An 18,931-nucleotide genomic window follows, 5' to 3' on the forward strand; every position below is an offset into this window, starting at 1 on the left:
TTCATTTTCTTTCCTCACTTTTATTTTCCTTTCTAAAAATGCTGCACTCTGTAAGTCATCAGCATTTATCAGTTCAAATTCCAGGACCTCCTCTTCAGACCACTTTTGTCCCTATAAATCACATCATTTTGCTAACTGAGAGTTAGGTCACTAAATCCCTCTATTGGTCTTTGGCTTAAAATAACATTGAGCAGAAAACCTAAATTTCCACCATTTCTTCTTTAACAAAAATACAGAAATATCATTTTATTGGAAATAATTATGTAACTGATTTGTATCTACATACAAAACACTCCAAATAATAACTCAAAACCCAAGCCTGGCAGTTGAGTTTCTAGTTTGACATTGTAGATTTTAACATGCAATTGTATCTCCAGTTTACTCCTCTGTAAATAACACAAAACACAGTGAGCCTTTGCTCACACATGGATTAGTGGTTTAGCTGAATGTCTGCAAACGCAGAGATTCCTGGCCAAAAGGCAAAAAATGTAACTACTAGAGTATCAGTGATGAAGAGAGATGGGGACAATTGATTCAGTGATCAGAATCTGACTTTACTGTGGGCTACGTAAGCTAATATACCATTCTAGGAAAGCTAGTAATTGTTTACTACAATGACTGAGTTAAACATCATACAAACATACATGCATATTTCAACATTGATTCAATCTTCTCCCTGTTCAGGGATTCAACCTTCTTGCAGTCTTCCAAGCTCTGTTCCTGCCAAGGCATCCTGGCTATCAGCTTTCTTATGCTAGTCAAGTCCAAAGCACTTCCCGATTTCACTATATCTTCCCCTTCTTTTCTACCAAAAATATTCCCTTGATGGCTTTATTTATTAATCTCTGGGTACACTGAAGTAAACATGGTATCAGAATTAACACAATTATTATTAAAATCAACACATGCATACCTATTCTAAACAAATCCTTTATCCAGAGTGTTAAACCCCAGCCACTAAACAGGTTATCTAGCTAAGATTCAGATCCTATTCTTAGTTTAAACACACTACTTTTTAGTTGCTATATGCTATTATGGATAGATTCTGAGTTATTAAACAGGTTGAAAATCAATTTTCTGGGGAGGCAGTAGCTAAGCATAGGGTATCTTGTTTTGTTACATTAGCTAGAGTTATCTAAACATTTATTTTGGGTTGGTTATCAGGCTAAGCTGTGTTAGTAAAAGCAAGCAATGTTAATAAGCACAAGCATAGCATTCAATTTAATTCCATGCTTTTCTTAACTATGTTGTGGCAAATACTTCTTTTTGGATTTTAGTTTCCAAGCATATCTTTTAGCACATTCTTTTTTTGTTTTTTCCCAAGCTTGTTCAGGGATTGGCCAAATATAAGGCACTAAGTTACTTTGTTTGCACTCTACTTTGTAAATATGGCTATTTTTTGATTCCCTCAACACTTCTCTCATGAGACTAGAGAGGCGAGGGCTATCCTTGTTCTCATGGCCTACTACAATTAAAAATTCAATGTTTTTGCCAAAAGGGGTTTGCAATACCACCAATTTCCACTTTTATACTGACATAAAACCCAAAGGTTCACAGTTTCTTTCACAGCTGGGACAAAATACGTGAGTCGTGAATTGTAATTTCTTCTTCCTCCCCCTCCTTCTCCTGGGGGCTTGGTAGGGTTCCTGGCTTCTCTCAGCTGCTGGCAGAGGTTCCTGGAGAAGTTTCACATTTCAGGCAGGGAGCCAGGTGGTCTTTTCTCTGTAGAGACACAAGGAAAGCCTCTCCCCCACAAAACTAGGGGAACTGACAGTACACAAAAGGGTTAATTATAGTAATTTGGCTCTCAGATTCTGTAATTTGTACCAATTTGTACCAAGTGCTGGCTCTGCAGGCTTTGGCCATTCCCACCAATGCCTGAGAGCATCTAAGGCACAGCCCTTAATGGTCAGTTACTGGGCTATTGGTTTTTTGACATAACAGTCACATTGGCTCCAGTATCAATGAGTCTTGTCAGAGTCACTTTGCATTGGCATGTGACAAGATGTGTCCAAAAATCTGTGGGATCCCTGTAAAACTAAACCCACCTCCCTTCTGTTCAGCTATCAGGGGTGCAGATAGGGGTGCTGCCGGGAAAAGTGTGAGTTGGGCTATACTGCTGCTGGTGGGGACCACACAGGTCTGCTGGGGAGTCCAAGCCATGATCTTTATTTCCCCACTGAGTCAGAGTCAATGACTCCTGGCAGTACAAATAACCCTGTTATCGAGGTGGATGATGTACCTACAAGCAAAGCTGGGTAACCAGTTTTCAAGGATCCAGAAATTCCTGTAGGGGGACAAAATACTGAGCAATCAGTTAATGTTACTGGTTGATATGTCCAGTCCAGCACTCCCTGGGGTGGCTGGGCATAGGTCAGAGATGGACCGTTGTTGGGGGGCTGGGCCACTTGGAAGCTGACAGCTGCTCCTGGTTGCTCCATCTGCTGTGAGATTTGTGTCTGCACATGTTTAGCTGTCCCACGTTCAAGATGAGTTTACCTGTAAAGGCTGGCCATTCTGGTGGAACTTGAAGCTGCATAGATAAATCTTAATTTTTGAGTGGCCTAAGAACTCCCATTGAGGTTTTTCACCCCTCGGGCTAAGTCACACATTTCTGCAGAGGTATCAAAGTCTCTGTCCTTAAGGGCTTTCTTCTTTATCTGTAACCAATTATGCACATGCAAAGGGAGTAAGTGTGGGTCTTTTTTGGGACTGGGTCAAAAGGGTCCAATTCCCCTTCACTGTCAGAGTCAGTGTCCACCACATAAGTGTCCGATCCTGTCTGGCGGCTCTGGGATTGCTGGCAGTATAGCAGTGAGGCTGGAGGGGTGACCAGGCTCTATCCCTTGTGCTTATCAGGGAGGGCACGTGGAAGAGGGACAGGGAGCAGGACCTGGGCAAGCTTTGGTCTGGCACAGCTGCCAGGGCTGTCTCAGAGATAGTCTCATGAGCAGCCTCACCACCCTCCTCCCTTTTAATCATGTCCATGACCGCCCTCCAAGCAGGGAGCATTCATAGCTCTGGCTCATGTCCAGGGAGGGTGCCCAGGTCATAGAGCTTAATGTCAACTTTAGAGGGTAAAACAGAAGAAGGGGTGGCATTGGGAAACACGTGTGACACCCATCTTAAAAGTGACTTAAAGTCTTGCTTTAGGATGGGAGCCATGTTTGCACAGAAGAGCGAGCATGGTTTCATTAATGTCTGTCTCTTCAGACACATTCCATCCCATAGTTTCATTACCCCAGCTCACCTGTCACATCCCAGCTGATCAGGTGATTGTGGGCCCAGATGTGGTTCTCTCACCACCACGATCGGTTCCGGGGGCGCGCCGACTGCCGCTGGCTGGGCTGGTCCTTTTCTTCACACGGTGAGCACCAATTATAGGCAAAGAAGAGAGACAGGGATGACTGATTCAGTGATATGTTTCAACTCCAGTGGTCAGGTGACCAATGAGCTGGATACAACCTAAGGTTAAAAGACAGATAATAAAAATACCATGTTAGACAAAGAAGAAAGAATTACTCTTCAGGTCCAAAATTTTCAAATTCTCGTAAAAGTTCTAAAAAGATTTAATTGCGTTTCCAAGAGTGCTCCTGAATAGTCTGACAATCATCATCTCTCACTATCCAGGAAATGGTGCCCACAAACACATCTCCAAACTTAACTTTAGCTTCCTATTTTTGATACCTCTTAGACAGAAGAGGCATTGTCATCACAAGCAGCCAAAAAGCTACTAAAACTTAAAACACTATTTAGTTTATCAAGTCTTTCTTAAATAATATGAACCCCACTTTTATTCTCCTACCTAACTATACAAAACCCTTCTCAGGAAATGAATCTCAAGTAGCTTTATTTCCCCTGATTTACCACCTGATGGTCACTTTGTTCAAAGGAAACTCCATGAGGACCCTCCCAAGCACCATGCTTCCTTACTCCCAGACTGCCTTTAGTTCTACAATTGTCTCCGAAGTTAAGCAATTAATTACAAAATGTGTATTTCTGACCTTTGCTTTGTGATCCAACACAATGATTTTTCTAACCATATTCAGTGGTAACACCAACAAACATGTTTAATAGTGTTTGCAAATTTGAGTATGTTGAAGCCTTTGACAAAGCAGATTTTCACTTCATTTTTCATAAAACACATCTATACATACCTGTCCCAGTGTGCACTCAATCCCTCCCAGGTAGTCATCATCATTGAAATCACAGGACTTGTTATCTATCATACACTGAATTTCAGCTTCTGCACTTTCTCAAAGCAGTAGTCCACAACCAATTTCTTGCAGAATTCAGGGTCTTGGCAGTTCTTGAACTTTTCCATGGGATCTAGCTGCACAAACACAGGAGCAAAGCTGTTGACAATGAGTAAGAAGCCCATATTCTCCTACACAGCTTTTTAACCTGCACCAGGTGAACACAGGCACCAGCAGCAAGGCTACACACCCTGGACCATGCCTAGTGCTCAGTGACAAACTAGGCTGATCAATGGCTCACTGAGAAAGGAAATGACATTGAAAAACACTATTGTACAGGAAAATTCTGGAAACTAGGGGGGGAAGTGCTGAAACAATGTATTCTGGAGTGTGTGCTCTTGGGCAAGTCATACCCTTAAAGGCAAACATGCCTCCTGATGAAACTTTGCACAAAAAAGTCAACAATTAAAGAAATCACTGAAGGTTTGAGTGTGGGAAATGGGACTGCTCACCAAAAATCTGAACTAAGTATGCTGTGCACTTGCCAGGAAAACCTACGGGATGGAAAGGGAGACACTCGGCGTGTTTACACCCACCGGCAGCGCGCGGCCACCGGCCGCTCTTACCTCAGTCCACCGACCACCGCCCGCGTCCTGCAGCAGGACGCAGAGGGGGTCCGACCTGGAGCCCGGGTCCCTGTCGAGGAGGCTCCGGCAGGACACGGGCAGCTCCACCCGGAACACGCAGGCGGCCATCTGCGGGCAGAGCACAGCGTCAGACAGCCCGGGCAGGACCCCGCGCGCCCCCGGTACGGCGGGGCGGAGGCACTCGCGGGCGGGGCGGAGCCGCGGCCACCGGCGCTCCGCGGCCCCTCCCGCCCCGGGCCAGGCGGGTACGGAGGAGCGCGGAACCCCCGCGCAGCAATTGCAGCTCACCTCGCCCCGCCGCCATCCCTCGGCTCTTGAATTCACCTATTTCTACCGGTCTCTCCCCGCTGCTCCCGCTCCCCCCAACCCCCGCAGGGGCCCTTCCCTCTGCCTCGGTGCGCGCTGCTGCCTCAGGTTTCTACAAAGGGCCGGGCCTGCTGTCCCCTCCCTGGGACCGCCTCTCACAGCCCCGCACAGGGACAGGGACCTCCGTCCCGCCAGCACCGCAGCCATCGCCCCGCGCCGAAGAGTCGCCCCACGCGGTGAAAGCACTGCCAAAGCCTCCCCTGCTCACCCACGGGAGCTACAGAGCCCCCGTGCTTTGCCATGCTGGCTTCCAAACTGTATCATCATCCCACAACCAGGGGGTAACTAAATTTTATTACACATTAAGCTGCAGACGCTTCTGTTTGAGGAACAGCTATAATTCTCAAAACTGAATTAGAAAATAAGCCTTCAAGCATCAAAATATTACAGAGACTGGACAGTTTGAGGACTTGAGCTTTAAATGGGAATATTTCGTAGAGAAGCTTCTGAGTCTGGAAAGTAATAAAATACTTGCTTTGGCTTTTTAGTACCTAAATACACCATGGCTTCTTCGTACTTGCAGGGTGAATATATTTAACTCAAAGAGATGAGCTTTTATTGTACAACATTTAATCCTTTCAACGTCCCAGTCAGAAATCTACCCTGGACAAATGTTAAAGTAACTTAATACACCAGTGCATGGCATTGAGATGCTCCAGAGATGGTGGCAGAACAAAACCAGCACTCAGTGAAAATTAGCAAAGGTTTAGGCAAAGACAATCTTGGCTCAGCTTTCAACTAAGGTAATCATCATCACTTGGTTTAACACCAGCATATTTAAAAAAACTTGTTTGAAATAGTCTGGTGGTCAGCTGTTCAAACTACTGGCAGGAGCAATCCATTTTCCACTCAGTCGCCTTCAACCCCAAGTAAGATTCACCATGAAACCACTGACTTTAATTAAAGTACTTTTCTCCTAAAATCACAAATCACAGGTATCAAGTTTTTTCTTTACCTACAGATATCATTCCACCAGACCAGCTTTCATCTCACACAGACTCACATCTGTGCCAACAGACAACAGCACAAATTTGTTTGACACCCACTATTTGACAACAAGATTAGGACATCCAGTCTGGGCTCCTTTGCCAACATTTTGCCTCTGTTTTTCTCCACTGCAACAGAGAATTCTGTACTAACAGGAGGCACCTTTCCTTCCCACTAGAGCTCAAAGCATCAGGAGTAAAGTTAACCTCAAAGAAACAGTTCTCCATAAGCTTTAGCATCTCCAGTCAGTACTGGTTCCTTTCTGGGAAGAAAGCACTACTGCAGATCTTAAGCTGCACACAGAACAAGCTCATACATATTTATTCCATGTTACAAAGACACCAAAGAGAAGAGTTTGAGATAGCAACTGTTAACCCACACAGTGAAGCCAGGAGGTGAAGGGACTCAACTCCTCAAACCCAGTCACCTCTTACCTGTTACCTGAATATATTCTCCAGATCAGCAGCAATGAAATTACGAAAATACTCCCCCATTTCAAAGATTTGACTTCCAGTACCCTAATACCCAGAAGGCTGTCTCATCTGATTGTTTTAAATTTAGTAATGGATTTCCCTTGAACTATAGCCCAGATGTTCTGCTGACTACTGGGGACATTACGAACAAGGGATCCTTTCCCACTAAATCCTCTTGCTCCATCAGGTGATCACAGAGCACTCACTGATGCACATAGATGCACTGATGCACCAAGACACAACAGAGCACAAGGAGGCCAGCTGTTAAGAGTGGCTGAGCAGGAACTGTTCTAACTGGCTGTATGTCCTTCATCACCAATTTGGGGGATAACAAGAAAGCAGGTTTAACAACTACAGACTAAATCCTTATGAAGAGGGAGAGCTACTTAACAAAATCCAATAAAAAAAACAAAAAACAAAAAACTGAAAACACCGGCCTCAGCCAGCAATTATTTATAGACTACTGCCTATGGATTCCTCAAAGAGCCCACACAACCTTCTTTTCACTTCATGGCTACTCAAACATACTGTATGGTGTTCTCCAGTATCAGTCCACTCCATGAATAGCAGCAGAAGCAAATCCAGGTCATAGACATCCAGCAGCAAGAGCAACAAGTAGTTGGTCTGCTAAGATACAGCATCCATTTCAGCCAAGCCTGAAGACCTGCTTAGCCCCCAGGTAAGCGACTTTGCAGAGTTACCATGCTCATGCAGTTAACTGAGCAGCACAAATCTCTGGAAATCTGCCTGCATTTGAAAAGCTTAGAAAGATCAAAAGCTTAACATATTTTAATCCTCAAACACACACATATTAAAAAAAAAACAAAAAAATACCCCAAAACAAATCCAAACCTGAATGGGAAGAAAAAATAGTGAAGTTCCTCTCCAATTAGAAAAACTAGCTCCAATTTGATTTTTTAACACGATTTTATTATGATAATATTGGCTCAAATTTTTGCTTTTCCTCCATAAAGTAAGATTTCTGGAATTCACTTTCATTTCTCATCGTCAACTATAGTGATTGCATCTCTCTTTCTATAAAAAAGTGAATAGTTTATGTGAAATACATAAGCTGACTTTCATCTCCACTTCCCTCTATAGAGTCCCAGTTCCTTTCCTCAAAGAGAAGTGACAATTTCAAAAGTTTTAAAAATGCCACCAATTAGTGCTTGGACTTCAAACCACACCACACCTAACACAACCCCCTACCCTGTTTCTCTTTAAGCAGGAGCCTATGATGCTTTCTCTGATTTGCACTTCCACACAATGCTGTAATATCATCTTGGCATTTCATTACTCCAAGCTGCCTAGCTGGCCGTGCCAGCTCGCTGCAAGGGAGAGGCACTACAGCATCACCCAGCACTTGACACTGTTGGAGCAGTAACACTTCACCACTTACCAGTGCTGTGCAATAGACACATGATCAGAGAACAATCTTATAGTAGTTACTAAGCTCAAACAGTGCACAAAGGCTCTGATCTCAAGCTAAGCATACAGTTTGCTGCAATTGCACTGAAAGAACTTGGGGTTTTATTATTTTTATTAACAGCCTTTTTTTTTTCTCAGCATGCATTCAAGAACGCCAATTGTATTCAGCTTGCAGACTGGAATCAACATTTCAAAACCACATTTCATGTTGTTTCACCGAATTTTCACAAAGCATACTATTTATAGCCATTCATACACACAAAACAAACTTAGTTTTTAGACTTGCAACAGTATTTATAATGACAGTATTATTTACATTTGTTGAAACACTCAAATTTTTCCAACAGTTTCAGAAATTCTAAAATGCACTGTTCTCCTATTTTCCCCCTCACAACCACCCCTGTTAACTAATACTGATGTCTACTACTTGAACCTTCTGTTTACAGAAGACAGTAGATATTTCCAAAGCAAAACCAGCAGCTAAAGCAAACTATTTCCCACAAAGTTACCACATTTCATTTATAAAGGATTTATTAAACATTGATACTGATCAGCTTGCAATAATGAGTTTAACAATCTCCAACTGCCACTAGTACATTAAAGTACAGCACGGTCTGGAAGTCTCCAAACTGATGTAACCACAGAAATTCATATTACCAAGTGAAAATAAACTCCAAAAGCAGTAGTAAAGTCAAACTCTCTTTAAACTACAGAAAACAGAGCTACTTGGTACATCCCATTATGTGGTTTCAAACAAAAAGGCAATGTAAGCAAGCCACTACATAAGGGCTGTTGCTTGAAAGAGCTTGTAAAATACAGCTGAGGTTATGCTACACCCCCATGATCAACAGTTATATGGACAATAGCCACAAACATCTGATCCACTGCTCCTACAACCCGGGGATCTTACTGGTGAGATGCATCGCCTGTGAAGTTTCATCTTGAGCCAAATTCTGTACACTCCCTCATGGGAGGAGTTTCTAACATACAGCTTCAGATCCATCAGGTACCTCTAATTTTTGCTCTTGTTTAGAATTGCACAAGATATAATGCCACATTTTGAAGGAAAAAAATACATCACCCACGTTATCCCTACCAACAGCAGAACAAAACACTATCCATGGAAATCTGCAAGATCCCAAGCACATACTCCAGAGAAGAGTCCAGGTGTCACTCCCACTTGTTCAAGTAAAACACAGAATGGCTCCATACTAAGTACACTTTAAGAAGTGCTCAGACAACCAAACTAAGGTCCAATTTAAAAGGTCATAATCATTTTTACTATGCATACCAGCTTTTCCCTGTAGATGATCATAAACTCCAACAGCTATACAATACATATGAAAAGATACATCTCAACTTTTCAATAGAGCTCTTCTACACTGAAATGAAGCACAGCTGTAAAAAGGTGGTCCTAAATAATCAAACCAAGATAAAAATAAAAAGCTGTTTTCTAGGAAAATCACATAGGACATCAAAGCTACCCTCTCAAAGAATAATCAACTACCTGATTCTTTCTGGGGTTTCATATAAGCACTTCAGAACTTCCAACCTTTTTCACATTTCTGCAGAAAAAGCAACTTCCTCCCACACAGAAAAGAACACATTCCAACATAAAGAAAATCAACACACGGACAAGTCTGTAATATTAAATTTATTATTCTTCTAGTAACTGAGTTTAACCAAAGCTTAAAGCAAGTCAATTGAAAGAAGAAGGCACTATACACTTATGGCTGAAGAAAACTCCAAACCAAGAATGATTCAAAGCTTTAACTGTCCCAGTTCACAGCTTTGGAGGGTCCTGCATTTCCCCAAAATGCCACATATGGTTGCCTGAAGCATAAATAAATTCCTCTTTACTTATCCCTCCTGTATGAGTGCCACCACTAAAGTCAACTAAGGATCAAGTACTGGATACTCTAAGGTGAGAATTACTGAATGACACAGTTTGTTTTATACGCTTCCAACCCTCAGTAAACCTGAAGGCCAGAGGTTCCTCTTCAGGCTGGAAGGATGAGGTGAAGACAGCAACCACTGGACAAGGGGCATTGTGATCACCCCTGTGTGGCAGCTCACAGAACCCACAGTCACCCAGAGAACAAGAAAAATCTAATAACTTCATGGCATCAAACACCATCAGCAGTATTTTTAGCAGCACCAGGAGGTGGTATCTTCTTGAGAGAAAATGGTAGCACTATCACTGAATATAGCCTTGTGAGTCAGCCTGCTTTTGCCACTCCGCATAAAATGAAATATAAGCAAGGATTCAGCCCAAGAACACCTGTTACACCAAGAACATTAAATACTGTACAAAATACCCAACCAGCTCTATTTCAGTGTACACCAAATTTTACACATTAATTTAACACCTTGTTTAACTCAAACTTGAGACTTTAATGCATATGCTCCAGGACAACTGATTTCCAAAGAATTTACTCTGTGCTGGACTGGCCATAACTCCTGTTACATTCTGCTTACAAACCCAGCACAAATGTCAGCAATCATGCCAGCAGAATGCCCCTACTGCAATTTTCGTCATCTTGGCCTTTTGCTATCCAACAACTCAAGAAATTAACCCATGTAGCACAGCAACTCTGTTAATTAATCTTGCACTTATCAAAAACCTGACCCCTTCCCCTTGTCTCTTGCTTAGTTTAATCCTGCATCTTCCAGTTATCACCCAAATTTCTTCAAAGCTCCTTCTCTCTTTTTCTGCTGTGATCCCAAAATATGCAGACCAGCAGAAGTAATGTTTTCTCTTATTATTAGTTCAATTTTGAGAGGGCAGACTATTACATTTTGGTTTTGATATTACAAAGCTGATCCTGGTACTGAGGGTCAGGATCACTTCCCTAACGTGTTATCAAAATCAAAGTTATAACTTGATCCTTCTTTCCTGAACACCATAAAGCTCTAAAATAAATCATATAGCTAGGTTTTAACACCAGATGGACTAAATTGCATCTTTAGTTTAAACTGAGATTATGGGAATCTAATGAGAAGGGCCACAGTCCACAAATTATTAGTAAATAAAGGCTTTTTCCATCACTCCAGCTCTTCCGTGGGCCACAAAGCCTCATTCCACAGCCCTAAATGCTCTGCAGAAAACAATGGCTGCAATTTTTTCATTTCATTATTTCTGGCAGTTTGCAGTGGGGATGCAAGTGCGTTAAGACCACTATTGCTACAGGCAGGGAATAAATCAGTACTTTCCACACTGTGTCCCAAGCTGTCATCATACATACAAGGGGTTAATTAATTAAATTTGACATATAACCTGAAACAACAGGCATCTCCTAACTGTTATGAAGGAAAGAAAATGGTGAATACTATGAAGAACAGCTTTCTAAACAAACCGCTGTCAACTTGATTCAGTCCTGGTAAAGAGTGCCCATGGTTCATCAGACAGCCTTAATTCCAGGGATAAGAACTCCCAGGGAGGACAGACACGTTTCCTCTGGGGTGAAGTGGAGGCTGTGCTGATACTGAAACTCTGAGCCATGACCAAGGGTAAGACCCCCAGCCCAGCCCTTACACTCAGAACTGGACTGCAGATCTCATCAAACGCTTTATTGACTACTGCACACCTATGGGCCTGTTGAACACGCAGGAAGGTACAACCTGGCTCTAATTCACTGAGTTGTCTCCACATGAACCCAGAAGCTCCAGTATCACCACAAAAATGGGGGGGGGGGGGAAGGGATGGTGTGTCCAAAGTCAGCCGATGGGTACAAGCTCTGACAACCCAACCTCAAAAAGCTCCTGGAAACTGACTGAGGAGGCAAAGCTCCCATTTATAACAACAAAAATAACAAGTTTGGAACAATAAAGCAAAAAAAAACCCAAACCAAACAAAAAAAAAAAAAAAACCAAAAAAACAAGAAAGAAAAACAAATCAAAGCAAGCTGAAACAAAGCACAATCACAAATGGCATAGTAATTTCCAGTAAAAAATGGAAACAAGAACTTCAATCAGTTCACCCTCTTTACTGCAGTTCCCCCCACCCAAGAGTCAAGTCCCAGCTCTGGGGATGAAGCACCTTCTACAAATACATCTTTGCACCTGTACAGTGTTCACTGTTAACATGTATAGGACCAATATACCCCTTAATCATGACCAATAAACTGAAAGAAACACTCATACCTGCCTTCACTATAGATATATTCTCCACTTTTCTGAGAAATAAGAAAATGATAGGTCAAAACTGAAACTATTTCAAATACTAGTTTGGGACATATTAAATTATAAAAAGTTACAAATTAACATCTGGACTTAAGCAAAACCTATTACAAAAACTCTTCAGGCAAAGACATATTTCAAAAGTTCTTCATAGTATTTAATAGTAGAATATCAAAACCCATTTCCTTGAAAAACTAATTTAACACAGGCTAGGGCTTTGGAGTCAGTCACTGGACTTAAACTACAATAGTCACCGCAATCCTAGAAGTGTTCACTGGCTCCTCCCACCAAGTAAGATTTTTTTCCCCCATTCCTTTCATATTTATTTAGCTGCTTTTTCTTTCCCCTCACCGTGATTCTCAAGTATTTATTACTGAAACCTAAAGAACAACTGAATTGAAAAACAGACTTAACACCTCAACCACACAGACCTTTGTAACAATCGCAAAAGTATTTTACATTGCAAATCATATTTGACTTTCTCCAGTAAGGTCTTGTTCTTTCCCTTAAACTCCAGCTATTTCTACTTCAGGCCTATACATTTTGTCCCATTCCCCAGGTAAATCCAGCTGTCTATTACTCAGTCTTCTGTTTTTACATCCAAACTCCTTAAGCTGAGATCTAAGACTATTCCTTTTCTTTGGTTCTTCAACTACACTGCAGTTACACCACCAAGTACCTCTACACACCACTTCTTACTTACATGCACCCGTGATTTTTAAAGTGATTCCTCAGCATTCATTCTGCTTTCCCCTTCAGAATCTCTACCCTTCCCAAACTCTGGAAATCTAAACCATAGTACTACTACCCTGTAGTTATACTACATAGATATAATTTTACCCATTCCTTGAAAACGAGACCTGGTGACTTCAAGACAGAAACTCAGCAAAGTCCATATATCTAGACTAGTCTGTACTGTGTGAACAGCATGAGTTCAAATTAAGACTTCAAATATAAATATGCCAGCAATGTATTTTACTGATATTTCCTATTTTATTCAAACTTGCATGAAGAATTTGGGAGGCTACATTGTACCAACAGCCACTTAATCAATGAAAAGCTTGTCATACCTTTTTTTTTTTTTTTTTATTGCACTTGCTGAATCATCACCAAAAAAGACTGAAATACTACAGAGGAATTCTTGGCACTGTTCTCTGCCATCCTGCAGTTATTATGGCACAATGACAACTCTTGGCTAAAAAATCAGTGAGGACATAAAGCAGAAGTGGAGAAGAAACCTTTCAATTTCTCACACTTTAAGAACCACATTACCCCTTCACACTACGGAAGTCAGGCTTTCTTCTTTATGGACTTTAATATTGAATGTAGCTCATCCGGAAGAAATCACAAACCTTAATATTAGTTCTGCAGTACTCCCAGGAAACTGATTTCTTTGATGTATTCATTGCAAGTTCAGCCTAATTGTCAACACTCTTTTAATTCTGCTTTTTAGTGTATGCTTCCTTTTAAGACAGAGATTCACACTGATACTACTTTTCTGTCACTAATTATTACCACCTATAGTATGAACATCTTAACTTCTCCATCCTAATCTGTTGCAAAATAATGACACTTCAAAACAACAAAAAAAAACTAAAAAACCCCAACACCACAAAAGCCTGACATTAAGGAGGTAGAATAAAGGAAAGATATGGGAAGAGATTTTAAGAGTTGTTTGTTCTCTCACCCATCCAGACTAACAACAGAACAATTTCATAGCCACAAACACCAAACAGACCTCATGTTCCATTTCTGTTCTGTTGTAGATCCAACTTCTCTTGCCAGTGAACCTTCACAAAAGCACAAACCCATTACAACAGGGGGTTCAAGCCACTCCATTTGTGTCAGAGACAAGTGGGCCAAAATGATCACACAATCTTCCTGCATTAAGGGAGATTACACAAATACAGGCTGACAGCTATTTCCTCAAGTTCTCTTCCATGCCTGCTATCCACAGTACACACACTGTAATAGTTTCCAATCTATACCCTGAAGAAGTCTGTTGTCATTAGGTTTGAATTTGCTACAAAGGTGTTCCACACCCTTGAGAAAATACATCTCTGCAAGCCAAGCACCTGAAAAACCCTACAACTCCCATCAGGGACCATCTTTCTTTTCTCAAAGTGAAATTAACAGTTTCAACAAACTTTTATGAAGTATGACTGAACTCAGACAGACAAAACCCTCCAAACAAAAATCTCTGATGAAAAACCTGGAGTAAATTTAACAGCTACAAAAGAATGAAATAAATTACATTCACTTTAAGCAGAGAGACTTGGAGTTACCACAATTAGGTGAAACCTGCAAACCTGGGTTACAAACTGCAGAGCATTACCTGTTTTAAGCAGGCAGCAGTCAGGACAAACAACAGACTGATTCAGCACCAGTCATTTGTCCATTACAGATTCAGAGCTCTTATGTGAACCAAATGAAGTAGCAAGGGGATTTGGAAAGCACAAAAAGATTGAAAGAATCTCTGTGAGCTGCCTAAAAAAATTTAAAAAAACAGGTTCTTCCTACCTAAACTACTTCTTCAAACGTAACAAGACAGAGAAAAAGGTTATACTACATTGCCATACCATGGCCAGCACAGAACACAATTACAGGGATTCCTCTCACCTTTCATAAAAACAAAATTAAGTGATCCTATGGTTATATTCATTTCAGTCACTGCAGTGAAATAGCTGGTATTTCATAGAGATACATAATCTGCAGATTAGTCAGGATTCATTGTACATTCACTTAATATTTAGTTTAAAACTAAGTATTTTAGGTTTCAGAAAACTTACTGTTGTTTCTGCTTGAAGCCCTTTTTAGACCTAACTAATGACAAAATTTAATACAAAAAGTAACACAAGCTATCATGCAGAAGGAAAAGACTACAGTCTTCTGTTCCTGGAGACATTAAAGTAGCCAAATACTTCATTCAAAGAAGCAGCATAATATAGTGCATATGCTGCAAGGAAGAAATGCCATTTGGGTTATTGTCTTAACAAAACTACACAGTCAGTTACCCAAAGGGAGGTCTAAGCGTCCACATGACAAAAAAAAATGCCTTCAAAAAATTCAGGACATTTGTGCATTGGTGCTGTGCATGCAATTTTCCACATATACTTGAAAGGGTTTTTTAAGACATGCATCCAGTTAAAATACGCACACTGACCAAAGTGATAACAACTACAGTTGTCTTTATAACACTTTAAAAAGACTTACCATCAAAAAATATTCTGATTTACAATGTAAGAAAACATAAGACTCCGCAGAGCTCAGGTTTAATAACAGCAATTCTTTTAGATCAATTACCTATCTCATACATTCTATCATAAGAGCTGAATTTAAATTTCAGACCAGTTTAAGAATTTAAGTATTTAGTCACTGGTTTGTTGTGCTCTTTTTCACACAAACTCAGTGTTGAAATTTTTGAACCCATGTAAATTCTTCATTAGATTAGGGCAGCACTTGGTTGTCTTCACTGTAGCTAAAGCATGACAGCTTGGCCTCAACCTTTCAATTTCTCCCCTAATGCCCCATCTCTGATGATAAAGTTGAAGTTCCCCTAAAGTGAGGATGAAAACATTCTGCCACTGGTATACCAGTTACTGGGAGACAAATTAGCCATACCACCATCTCTCTGCACACATACCTCCCGAAAGCACTCAAGTCTGTATTTGAACAGTGCTATTAAAAACATTCTCATGTATTTATGTAAGACTGGACCTGCAACACAGAAAACTGGCTCTGCAGTAATGCTGGAATGGGGGAACCCTAGGCAGATGAATTTGTGCTATTTAATAACTCTGCCTCCCCTCCTTAAGGGACAGGGTTTCCCCGTACATTCAGTCAGGGAACTGCCAGTGTCTAATATTACTTTAATTAGCCTCCTCATTTTTATAGCTGGTTGCACTAGTGTTGCTCAAACACACATGGTTTATAAATTCTACCCTTGTATTAGAAACATTTGCCCAATAATGAAAAAGTATTGACAACATCATTTTCACTTTAGAGCTGAGCTTCCTGTTCAAACAAGCAAAGGCTTTCCACAATCCATATCCATCCTCCCATCAAAACAAGTAGCAACACTTTGGTTATACTGCTGAAAACAAAGAAGTTTCATAAAAAGCTCATTGAGAAGCACATTCTGGCAAATGCCACCACAGCAAGGTCACTAAACAAATGAGTGCTACAGAGGTTTTAAATTTTACTGACAGAGATCCTATGAATTTCATCATAAAAGGCACTCAACCAAAATTATCTAAAAGGAACTCTTGACCTACTTTAGGTTCTGACTGTATCACTGTTTTACTCCCCAAGTGACTAGAAAGCGTTTCTAAGCTTTCTACTTCACACAGAGAGGTGCCACCTCCACATATTCACATTCAATGAAAAATAGTTGACATTGAACTATTTGTTCCAAACTCTGAAATTGCTAGCTGGAAGTTCCACCTTCCTTCAGATGGTCAGAAATCAGAGCCATACAATCTAACCGATTCCTTGTTTAACAATACCGTAACTACAACATGAAGAGTCACCAGCCTTCCTAAAGTAGTGACCAGTCCAAAAGGCCAAGTTATGCCACAGTTTTAGGCAAGATTAATTCCTACTTACCCTGTGCAAGCCTTACAAGTCCTTACCTTTTGGTTTTAAACTTCACAGGGAAATTAAATTACACTCCCATGTACTGTGCACCATAAGGGCAACCCCTAGTCTAGGCTGTGAAGTTCTTCCTGGCTATGACCTATGATTAACCAGGTCTAATTCACTGGTGATTCACAGTGAAACAACCCAAAAGTTGAGAAAAATGGTGAAGCCGGTATAAGAATAGCAAATACAGTTACAAACTGATTTTGTGTAAGTCAGACTCATGCTAAAAGAAAACACATTCCCTGTTTCTGAAAGCTTACCTAAATGTATTTGGGAAGCAACTAGTAAGACCATTTGAATTTCAGGCTGTAGACACAAGAACACACAAAAAAGATAGCCGCAAAGGAGTAAGCTTCGCCTCTGCAGAAGCAGTAAGGGAAGTCAGGTAGGAGTTCAACTCATCTGGCTAATTCTTTCTGAAGCTGCCATGCTGTGAATACACAAAACAACCCAGAATGGTAACAAAGTAATCTGCACAGAAGTGAATACCAGCCAGCCAAAGGAGTCACAGCCAAATCATGACACTCATGTTCAGGCTGGCGCTACCAAAAAGGAACACTTTTAGGGCTGCTTTTTTTCCATTTGGTGTTTATAGCCAGAAGTAAAAAGCATCCAGGTCAGGGAGGTGGGAAACACTCCCTGTACGAACAACCAAACATTCCCCATAGTAACAAAGCTCCAAGAAAATTACTAACAACCGTTTTCATCTGTATAGAAAACTAGGCACAGTTAGACCTACCTGATCATGAGATAGGGAAAGAGGTTGATTTCAGTACACAGCCACAAATCAATGTGTATACTACCAACCAACAGGTTTTCATTCCATGGAAAATCCAGACTGTGGAAAAAACAAATCTTTGAACTGCAATCACATTCTCACTGCCAAAAACAGATAGGAAGAGAACACTTTGAGGTTAACTCTTCCTGCAGAAGCATTAAACAGTTTCCCTTTCTCTCCCTCTGTACACAAACTCCAGTTCAGTTTTCCCAAAGCCGTGAAAAAAAGCATACAGCCACAAGGAGCAGCAAGGAGCATCAGCAAACCTGGAAAAGAGCAAACACAACCAAATGTGTTTGGTGACTCTGCCTCCAGGTCAAAGCAGAGTTTATGAAAAACCTTACAGAAACAGAATTTAGCATCTCATTTTCTTTTCAGAGACATGCACACCTAAAGCAGCAAACTGACATGAAACTAATTTGTGTATTTCCCTCAACTCCAACTAAATGTTTCCTAATAATTATGTCCAGTTTCAAAACTGCTTCTTTCCAAACAATTACCAAATACAGCAACTAGTTGTTTTCTTGCACTAGAGTCTATACTGAACAGGAACTGCAATCCTTTGTTTCAGGGTCGAATCCATGTATCTGAATAATGAACCCAAACCAGCTGCTCTCAAACAGTGGTCCACTGGCCAACCAAAGGTTTTAAATTGTCCATAATACATAGTAGTTTCAGTTCTGCAGATCAGAAGGCCAATACAGTTCAGTGCTGCTGAACAACCCACCAAGGGTTAAGAGTACTTGTTATAGGAAACAGCAACTTTGGAACCACCACAGCAGAGGACTGAGGAGAAATAAAATAAAGAATCCACAAGCATTTACATTTAATGCACCACTGGTGTGCCTAGAAACTGGAAACATACTCTTTTACAGAGTCTACAGTCTTCAACGCTCCAAAATACTCTAAGCAAAACAAGCTGCTGATTTAATAGAGTATAGGCAATGATTTTAAGGACAGAATGAGCAATGTGGAACTGAGTAGCACATATCTTTTTTAAAAGGAAGACCTTCAATGTAATCTGGTACACAACTGCAGTCTTCATTTTTGCATCAATCTTTCTCTCTACTCAACACAAATTCAGAGCATTGACACTCAAGGAAAACACTACATGCTATGAAAGGAATGCTACTTAAAATAAAGCATCCTTCATGTTTCTTTAAACCTACAAAACCTCAAACCTTTCATAAATATACATTTAGACCATAGCAACAATTAATTGGTAAAGAACTAGTT

General features: G+C 40.8%; 1 protein-coding gene across 1 annotated transcript in view; it reads right to left on the minus strand.

Annotated features, from left to right (window-relative positions):
- Nucleotides 1-18,931, minus strand: part of LOC107213216 (copine-1) — a 24,858-nt gene continuing 5,927 nt past the window's right edge. The window contains 4 exon segments of the mRNA XM_015647339.3: nucleotides 1-3,465; nucleotides 4,158-4,228; nucleotides 4,231-4,333; nucleotides 4,823-4,951. Coding sequence (XP_015502825.1) covers nucleotides 3,379-3,465; nucleotides 4,158-4,228; nucleotides 4,231-4,333; nucleotides 4,823-4,951 — 390 coding nt within the window. The 3' untranslated portion in view covers nucleotides 1-3,378.

This window comes from Parus major, chromosome 20 (assembly GCF_001522545.3).
Source record: "Parus major isolate Abel chromosome 20, Parus_major1.1, whole genome shotgun sequence".
NCBI lineage: Eukaryota > Metazoa > Chordata > Aves > Passeriformes > Paridae > Parus > Parus major.